A 10,117-nucleotide genomic window follows, 5' to 3' on the forward strand; every position below is an offset into this window, starting at 1 on the left:
CGCAGCCTGGATGCGCCCTGTGGCGCGCACGCACGCAGCATCCCGAGCCTCCCGCCGCGCGGCGGGGATGCCTGCTCTCCGGGCCCCGGGGCTTGGCCCCCGGCGGTAACCGGAGCGGGGGGGGCGCGCCCCCCCAGCAGCAGCTGCCGCGCCCGCTCCCGGGCCAGTCGCCGCCGGGGCCCATCTCCTGTCGCCGCGCTCTGCGCACCCACCGCCTTGCGCGGCCATGGGGACGCTGCTGGCTCTCGTGGTGGGCGCGGTGCTAGGTGAGTGTTGCTGGGGGACACGCGCCATCGGCGCTCGGGACGCCCCCCGCCCGAGTGGCCCCGACCCCGCCAAGTCCCGGCCTGGGAAGTTGTGCGCGGTGCGAGGTCGTTGGGGTCGCGGGACCCTGGACCACACGGAAGGATCGTGGAGATGCAGGGGATTCTCGGGGGGGGGACACTTGGCACAGAGGTGCCGCCGCGGGCGCCGGGCCGGGGGCGAGGAGCCGCGGAGTCAGCTGCTCGCAGAGCCCCGCAGGCTGCAATGTGACACCCACAGCCGCGTGAGGGGTGGGGGAAGGCAGCGCCTAGGGACTGGGGCCCGAGACTAACCGGGAGACATGGATACCGAGTGAGAACTCGGGCATGTCCTGGACGCGGAGGTAAACTGAGAGACCGAGGCAGACAGGGACATTAGAGGGAGAGAGTTAGGAGCTGGAGCCAAGAACAGAGAAACTTGAGAGCAGCAGAAAGATCTGGAGAGACCAAGAAGGGATGGAGATAAGAGAGGCAGTCCCAGGACAGAAAACCTGCCAGATGGAGTTTAAAACAACAACAGTAATAGTAACGGTGATGGGAAGATGGAGGGATACAGCCTGCTGGGACCTTCAGAGACCCTTAGAAGGAATAAATATGGGGGAGACTGGGGCAACAGGAAGGGTGAACCAGAAGCCCTGAAGACTGAGAGACCAGGAGGTTAGGGGGACAAGGAAAAGACCCAGAGCTAGAGTTGGAGACATCAGGTAGTGCGCAGTGGGACATAAGAGGGTGAAGGAGGGACCAGAGGCCTCTAAGCCCGTGGTGAAGCAAAGAGCTTCTAACTTGGGGTGACGGTCTTGAAAGGAGGGAGTCAGAGGAAGAGGGGACAGGACAAGACGGTGAAGATAGGGAGGGTGTGGATTATGCAGAAGCTAGGGGGGGAAGAAGCAGGGCTAGGGTGAACCCCCTCACCCAACCTTCCCATCTCTCAACCCATGGCTGGCTCTGCAGAGCTCTTTCATGGTGGGAATGACAAGGAACGCTAGAGCCACTACTTAGAAGGCTGTTTTGAGGACTCGGGCACTTCAGTGGAGTTACTCACCACAGTGACTGTTTCCCGGGGGCCTCTGGTGTGAGAATTCTACCTAGCCAGCTGCTGGGAATAAAGATGACACGTTCTTCCACCTAACAGGCAAGTGGGAAACTGAGGCTCTCAGGAGATGGTTGGCTCGCTCGTCAAGGTCATACAGCGATAGAGAAGCAGGGACAAGTTTGGCATCCACTATTTGTAATGCGGGTGGGAAGGAAACAGATGGTTTCCGTGGGGCAGCGAGCCCGGTGTTGCCTTGGGTGGCAGGTTCCTCGCTGACCCGAGCCCACTGTGTCCGCAGTATCCTCAGCCTGGGGGGGCTGCGTGGAGGTGGATTCTGAGACCGAGGCAGTGTATGGGATGACCTTCAAAATCCTGTGTATCTCCTGTAAGCGTCGTAGTGAGACCACCGCCGAGACCTTCACGGAGTGGACCTTCCGCCAGAAGGGCACAGAGGAATTTGTCAAGGTGTGTGGGGGCCTGAGCTGGGCTAGCACCTGGGTGCGGGGTGGAGCCGGCGCTGGGTCTCAGGGCTGTTTGTTCGCTTGGGCATTGCTTTTAGTGCTGCTGAGAAAGGATGTTACTAAGTAGCTTGGTCTGGGCTCCAACTCTTGGCTCTTGCCTCAACTTCTTGAGTGCTGGAATTGCAGGCATGCAATTGGCTTGTTTGAGTGCTTTGTTAATGACGAGGATGTGGATGTGGTGGATGACCTGGATTTAGATCACCACAGCCTGCTGATCACCTTAGGCAAGTCACTGAGCACATGTCCCCAGTGCTGTAACAATGAGGGGCCATGCTCTCTACTCCATATTATTTTTTAAAAATTACCTTTATGTGTGTGTGTGGTGTGTGTGTGTGTGTGTGTGTGTGTGTGTGTGTGTGTGTGTGTGTGTGTGCATGTACACGCCATGGCATGTGTGTGGAGGTCAGAGGATAACTTGTAGGAGTTCATTCTCTCATTCCACCACATGGGTCCGAAGGATCAAACCCAGGCTACCAGGGTGGTGGCAAGCAGCTTCACTTGCTAAGCCATCTTTCTGGTTTCCACCCCCTAGGTCTGTGAAAGTTGAATGAGTTGATGCAGCTGACATATGGCTGGTAGGGGGGGAAATGTCAAAATAAAAGTCACTGGAATTATTTGGCACCAGCAAAAATGTCTTGGGCAGTCATAGAGCAAAATCGCAGAGTAAAGGCTTTTGCACTGCAAGTGTATTTTGAGGTGTGTATGTGGCAGGAGAGAGAGACTGGGAGATGTGACTGGAGACTGTGAAAGAATATTGTGGAGAGAGGGGACTGCAGAAGCCAGGCAAGCTTCAGCTGTGAAATTGTGCGTATATATGCATCACAGGGTTAGAGCAGTCAAGGTCCGCCATGGTCCCAGACAAGATCTCAATTTCCTTGATCCCTCACTGTCCAAAGTCAAGATGCCTGAGCTGGGGCTGGGGACATGGCTCAGTGAGAGAGCACCTGCCTGAAATCCACCAGTAAGAACCTGGGGCAGGCCTTAGAGATAGAGCCCTTGCCAGAACTTCAACAACAAGGAGCTCGGAATGTGACTCAGAATAGAACTTACTATGAGTAGGTTCTACAGCTCTACTCACCTAGAATCCCCCAGTGAGGGGCTGGGGGCGTGGCTCAGTGGTAGAGCCCCTGCCTAGAATCCCCCAGTGAGGGGCTGGAGGTGTGGCTCAGTGGTATAGCACCTGACTAGAATCCCCCAGTGAGGGGCTGGGGGCGTGGCTCAGTGGTTTAGCCCCTGCCTAGAATCTCCCAGGGAGGGGCTGGGAGCGTGGCTCAGTGGTATAGCCCCTGCCTAGAATCCCCCAGTGAGGGGCTGGGAGTGTGGCTCAGTGGCAGGGCACCTGCCTAGCATGTAAAGCAAACATTACAATGCCAGAACCACAAAAATTCAAAAACTAAAAAGCAAAGCAAAACAAATAACCCCGAAAGATGTTGGTCCCATATATGCATCATCTGTCCATGGGAGGGGGGATCAGGATGGGGAATAGGATGGGAATGACATATGGAAGACAGGCCCAGAAGGTGACTCATATACCCCACTCATCACTAACCACCCCAAGATCCTACGCTATGAGAATGAGGTGCTGCAGCTGGAGGAAGATGAGCGCTTTGAGGGCCGTGTGGTGTGGAACGGTAGTCGGGGCACCAAGGACCTGCAGGACCTGTCCATCTTCATCACCAATGTCACCTACAACCACTCTGGCGACTACGAATGTCACGTCTACCGTCTCCTCTTCTTTGATAATTACGAGCACAACACCAGCGTCGTCAAGAAGATCCACCTGGAGGTGGTGGACAAGGGTAAGTGGAGCCTTGTCACTCTCTGGCAAGCCAGATGGAGGGACAGATGGAAAGAAGGGGACAGGCTGGTGCCACACAGAGGCCAGCTAACACCCCGCAGCCATAGGGGGAAGGACACCCCTTTTCTGGCTCTGGAGACTTCGCTCTTCAGCACACAGGAGGTCAGATTAGGCTTTCCCCCCTGACAAATGGTATGTGCATCGGACTGCACTCATGCTGTGTGACCTCTGACGGGTGTATTCCTATCTCTGAGCCCCAAGCCTGTCCCCAGGGACCAGAGAGAATATTCTGTATGGCTTGCTGTGTCTCTCAAGTGGGACCCCATTGGAGAGACGTGGGGATTTATTTGAGGCCACAGTGGGAGTAGCAGAGCCAGTGGTGTTTCCGAGCAGAACCAGCATTTTGCTCTAAGCTGCTTTGGACCTCTTCACCAAACCATTCTTTTTTGGTTTTTTTTTTGTTTTGTTTTGTTTTGTTTTTTTAGTTTTGAGGCATGGGGATTTTTTTTTTTGTAGCCCAGGCTAACCTCCAACTCTTTTTTTTTAAAAAATAGGTATATCCTAAACTCCCTTTTTAAAAGAAGATTTGTTTATTTCATTTATTTTTTATTTATTATTTTATGTATATGAGTGATCTATCTACACATGCCAGAAATGGGCATCAGATCCCATTACAGTGATTGTGTAAGCCACCATCTGGTTGCTGGGAATTGAACTCGGGACCTCTGGAAGAACAGCCTGTGCCCTTAACCATGTCTCCAGCCCCTAGCCGTCAACTCTTGATCCTCCTGCCTCAGCCTCCCAAGTGCTGGGGCTACAGGCGTGTCTCGCTATCCCAGGATAGACCATCTTCTGATTCTACATGTATGGGAATTTTTTAGAGTCCTATATCCTTTTGTCTTAGAAAGTCAGGGGGCTATTCCAAGCTTGGAGGTGGTGAAGAACTCTGGGTAGCAGGGTGCTTCTTCCCGGATCTGGTACCTTGACCTTCTGACTTCTTAAAAAGCCCCCGTAGGACCCTCCCACTGGCATCTGGGAGAGGAGCTTCACCAACCCCATTTTCTGGACTCAAAGGCAAACAACGGCTCAGGGAGTTTGTCTCCTGTAGCCAAGTCACCTGACTGCGTCCTGGATTTGAACCCAGCCCTGCCTGGGTTAACACTCCCTCCCCAGTCTGTTTCTCGAGTGCATCTGTGTTCTGTCAGCCAGAGCATGCGGGATCCTTTTTATAATTAGCTTTTTATGTTTCTCACCAAAATGGTACATAAGGCAAGTGAGGGGCACATTCAAGGGAGTCACTGGGATGTCACCATGCTGTGTGTGTGGTGGGCCGTGGCCACAGAAAGTGGACTTTTGCCTGCATGGACAGGGCTCCACAGAGCTAAGGCCGCCCTGATACCAGGCCTCACCCCCCCCGCCCCCCAGCTTATGAGGCGGAAGCTGGAGAACACGGTCAGTCTCTGTCTCATGGGAGCCCTTGCTCAGGCCGCGTCCATGGGCAGAGCTGAGGTGTCAGCTCAGACCACCGTGACTGCAAAGCCTGCCTTTTATCCATTCTCTGCCCTATTGTAGCTCTCAGAGCCTACACAGGCGTCTGTGTTCAGAACACAGAGAGCCTTTTCTGTTGAGCTCATGTCTCCAGAAGAATCCAGCATGTCCTAGTATTTTCCACTGCTATATCCTAACACTGCCTCTCTGCATTTTTATTATGTTTTTGTTTATTTTGTGTGTATGTGGGGGCTTATGGCACGCACATCCCATGGTGCCCATGTGGAGTCACTCGTAGGAGTCGGTTCTCCTTCCCCGTGTGAACCCTGGGAATCAAACTCAGGTTGTCAGGCTTGGCAGCCAGTGCCTTAACCTGCTGAGCCATCTCAGCGGCAGTGTTGTATTACATCATATCATATATCATAAAATATCATATATCATATCATACCATCACATCACATTCTGGTATTTATTTTCTCACTTATGTGTTTATTTTGAGGCGTGTTCTCTACTGTGTAGCTCAGGCTAACCTCAGATTCACATTCCTGATCAAACAAGTTCTCCTGCCTCAGCCTCCTGAGTGCTGGAATGATAGGTGTGAGCTCGCCACACCTGAAAGGTTAACGTGTATTTTTTTTGTTTTCCCAGAGACAGGGTCTCTCTGTGTAACCCTGGCTGCCCTGAATTCTCTCTGTCAACCAGGCTGGCCTCCAACTCAGAGTTCCACCTGCCTCTGCCTCCCTACTGCTGGGATGAAAGGTGTGGGCCACCACTGCCCAGCTGGTCATGGTTTTCTCATTTTGTTTTGTTTTTATGTTTCATGTTTTATTTGTGTTGGGGGGGCGCTTTTAAAGACAGGGTATAATGGTATTCAGGCTAGTGTCCAATTTGCTATATAGCCAAGGATGACTTTGAACTCCTGATTCTCCCCCCGTCCCCACATGCTAGGATTACAGACATGTGTCACTTTGCCCGTTTTGTTGAGTATTGGGACGCAAACCCTAGGCTTCCTGCACGCTAGGCAAGCACTCTGTAAGCCGAGCCCCTAGTTTTGGCTTTTTGATGTAGGTTCTCCCTCTGGGAGGTGTGTGCCATCTTGCCTGGCTCCTAACAGATCCGGCTGTTATTCCTACGCTTTGTCTTGCTGTGTTTCTGGTGTCGTCCACCAGCTGATAACCCCTAAGCACAATGGAGACTCATCCCAAAGCAGGGTGATGGATGAAGGGCGGGAAAGGCTCCTCCTGGGCTGGGACAGGTGTAGGAGGTGGCAGGATGCAACTGGGTCACCCGACACAGGTCGGGTAGGCAGCCTGGCACCACAAGGAACAGTCGTGCCACCATGCCAGCCGGAGGATCTGAACCTCACAGCATCAGAGGCTGCTGAGGAATCTGGCTCACAGAGGGAGGGCCACAGGCAGCCTTAGAAGATTCTTTTAAGAAGGCAAAGATGGTGTCTCTGGTCTGCAATACCAGCTGAGGCTGAGGCAGAGACTCGGGCTGTAGAGGGTTCAAGGGTAGCCTGGGGACCATGGCAAAACCCAATCATCCCATGAAAACTAAAGTGGCTGTGTAGAGCTCTTACCCAGCATGCATAAGCCGATGTCTGGGTCCAGTCCTCAGGAAGGGGGGGCTCAAAGAGCCATCCAGAGGGAGCCATTGCCCCATCCCCCAACAACTCCATCCAGTGGGATCTCCTCATCTGTAAAGTGGGGCGTCCCGCAGTCCCTCTTCCTGAGATGCCGCATGGCTTGCTAAGGGAGCGCGTCCAGCCAGGGGACTGGAAGGGAAGGGCACTTTGGCACAAGTCCTCAGCCAGATTTGGCTGGTGTCCACCCTGTGTCCCTGGCCCCCATGGGAGACCAGATCTCATTGCTCCAACTCCCCCCTCGCTGGTCCCTAAAGTCTGGGTGTTTGACAGCTGTTACTGGGGCTCGCCTTGGCCACAGGTCTGTGGCCGTGCACTCTGAACAGTTATGCCTGGGGTTGAGCCCTAACTCACACAGAGCCTGTCTTGGCTGTACCTCTTTGGCTCAGCACCAAGCTGCCTTTGGGCCTTGGAGTCCCTGTCTGGAAAACGGGCTGAAGATATAAAAGACGATCAAACTGAATGCGGTTGTAGCCCACCTTAACTCTTGGCATCTGGAATGCAGAGACAGGAGGGCTGTGAGGGCAAGGCTATGGTTGCTTGGGCTATGTAGAGAGTCCCTTCTCAAACAAAGACTATGGTTTAGCACAGAGCCTAAGGAGGGGTTACTCATGGCAAGAGTAATACCTGTTGAATGAATGAGTGAATGAGTGAATGAATGAATTGAGGAATGAATGAATGAATGAATGAATTGGGGAGCATACAGCCCTGCACTCTGCCCTCACCCCTCTCTACTCAGAAACAACAGCACCACCCAGGCAGGGTGGCAAGTGCAGGCTCATAGGAGGAAGACTTTAGGGACCAGCGGGAGGGGGGGGGTTGGAACAATGAGATCCGGGCTCCCATGGGGGCCAGGGACACAGGGTGGACACCAGCCAAATCCGGCTGAGGACCTGTGCCAAAGTGCCCTTCCCTTCCAGTCCCCTGGCTGGACGCGCTCCCTTTACAGTTTAAATTTAGGCCCCATGAAAAGAAGCTGGGGAGGCAGGCCAGCACTGCGGAAGGAAGCGGGGAGGCTTTCCCGCAAACAGCCAATGCGGAGCAAAGCTGGCCGCTGAGCTCTGCTCTTCTATAGCTCTGCCCAGCAACTGGGAGCATCCTCTCCGACAGGGGGGCTCAGAGACGGAGAGGTCGTTTGCCTGAGATCGCACAGCTAATAAAAAGCAGAGCCAACCCAAAGCCCAACAACAGGCCCAGAGTCTGCCTATAGCCCTTGTCCTCTATGGCACAAGAAGAAAGAACATGCACTGAGAGTCACTGACACACTGCCCACTGATGAGAAACTGGTCTTTTGCTTCTTGTTGTTTTTGTTTGTTTGTTTGTTTGTTTTTTGGTTTTGTTGTTCTTGCTGGTTTTTTTTTTTTTTCCATTTTTGCTGTTGGAGGCAACAGAGGCCCAGAGAACCTTAGTCATTTTCTCAAAGTTACACAGCTGGCAGAGGTGAGATTTGAACCCAAGACTTTTGATTTGCAGAATTACAGTCTGTGCCTCCCTCTCTCTCCTTCCCTCCCTCCCCTCCTGAATGTCGCAGATGCCACATTCAGGCGCACTGGCTCTAGGCCTATCCAAGCACCTTGCCACTATCAGAGTAACTGCAACACCTCTAGAAACCAACATGGTTACCTTGTCTGTGGCCCAAGCTCAGAGAGGTTGAACCACTTGCCTGAGCTCACACAGCAAGCATACTTAACACAGTGGGGGCTGTTCAGTCTGCCTGAGCTAAGGCCTCTGTCACCTCCTTAACCGTGCCTGGCCCTGTAGCCAACAGAGATATGGCATCCATCGTGTCAGAGATCATGATGTACGTGCTCATTGTGGTGTTGACCATATGGCTCGTGGCGGAGATGGTGTACTGCTACAAGAAGATTGCTGCTGCCACGGAAGCTGCTGCACAAGAGAATGCGTGAGTGGGGCTGGTAGGGAGGGCCGGGGCGACCTAGGTGCCATCTGTCGCTCAGAGTATCTGTGTCAGAGGCGAATAGAGTAGTTGCTCACAGATGAGGAAAACGGAAACCCAGAACAGTAGGGTGGCACTGCTCAGGCAGCGAAGCCGGAACTCGAACCCAAGGCTTCCGGTTGGCAGCTTGTAAGTTCTGTGCCTCCACCGCTTCCTGAATGCCCTAGAGGTGCCCTGCAGTTAGAGGTCTCTCATTCAGATTCGGGGAAGCCTAGTCCATAGCCCTCTCTCATCTCAGGAGCCCTACGTGCCTAATGCAGTCAGGGACTCAAGTCTACCCTGTTCTATTCAGGGTTGGGCCCGGAGGGTCACTGTCTGCCTTGCCTTTCCCTGCACAGCTCGGAATACCTGGCCATTACATCCGAGAGCAAAGAGAACTGTACAGGCGTCCAGGTGGCTGAATAGCGCTGGTAAGGTTGATGGACCTACACGTCTGCGCATCGCCAGCCTGCAGGGTTCAGGGACACACTCTAAGTCTCCACTTCTTACCCTGCAGGCTCTGGGCTCCGCCTCAAGGAAGAGCCAGCCCCTACGGGTACCCTCCAGCCCTGCAGTGGGGATCAGCCCCTGGTGGGTACCCTCCCCTGGCAGTGGGGATCAGCCCATCGGTCTCCCCAGCCTCACAGTTCTGCAGTGGAGCCACCAGGGTGGGAGCGGGCAGGGACTGATCCCACCTCACCCACCGCCTCCCACCTACCCTCCCACCGCCATGCATGATGGGTGAAGCAATATGGCCGCCCCACCCTGCTTTTGCTGCCTGTTTGGGGGAGGGGGCGGTGAGGCGAGGGGGCAGACCCCGCCCCTTCTTTTTGCTGATTTGCACATAGGCCACTTCCCACACGCACTGCCAGGCCAGCCGGCCCCACCCCTGCTTGATGGGGTCAAGAGGGGTCGGGACAGGGACAGTAGTGGGCAGGGGGTTCTGGGCCTCATCTCCCCTCCGCTTCCTCCGGCTGGACCTGGGGTTCCCTCCCTGTGACACCTCCTAGCCCTGGCCCACCCGCCCTCTCTCACCAGCCTTCAATTGTGGTCTCTTGGGAAGGGCCTCTTCGGCCTCCTATCTTTACAGAAGTAGTTTTTGTTCATGAAATAAAGATTCTTGGACTCGAGTCTCTATTCTCTCATTAACTCCCTCAGTCCCCCACCCCCACCCCTCAACCCCAATCACACTGGTACTCCTGATGGTGTTTCTTGGGAATCTTCATTCCCAGCAAGCAGCAGCGACTCTGCCACATTTAAGGGTACCACCTGGGGCTGTTCAAGTGGCTTCGAGCTTGGTTAATGCTGTGCCTCTGAGAGTCATTATTTCATGGAGTAAGAGTCGGGACAGGAGTCCAGAACGTGGTTCTAGGATTCTCGGACAGACAACTAAC

General features: G+C 54.1%; 1 protein-coding gene across 2 annotated transcripts; it reads left to right on the forward strand.

Annotated features, from left to right (window-relative positions):
- Scn1b (sodium voltage-gated channel beta subunit 1) lies at positions 1–9,853 on the forward strand. 2 transcript variants are annotated; one of them, XM_032893887.1, is made up of 6 exons: positions 1–266; positions 1,634–1,800; positions 3,415–3,655; positions 8,549–8,690; positions 9,083–9,154; positions 9,241–9,853. In XM_032893887.1, the coding sequence occupies exons 1-5, from the start codon at positions 227–229 to the stop codon at positions 9,147–9,149; spliced, it is 657 nt and encodes a 218-aa protein (XP_032749778.1). In that variant the 5' UTR covers positions 1–226; the 3' UTR covers positions 9,150–9,154; positions 9,241–9,853. The 2 variants fall into 2 exon arrangements, with proteins under 2 accessions (XP_032749778.1, XP_032749779.1); XM_032893888.1 differs by having other exon boundaries at positions 87–266; positions 9,083–9,853.
- Positions 9,854–10,117: the final 264 nt, after the last annotated feature.

This window comes from Rattus rattus, chromosome 2 (assembly GCF_011064425.1).
Source record: "Rattus rattus isolate New Zealand chromosome 2, Rrattus_CSIRO_v1, whole genome shotgun sequence".
Classification (NCBI taxonomy): Eukaryota; Metazoa; Chordata; class Mammalia; order Rodentia; family Muridae; genus Rattus; species Rattus rattus.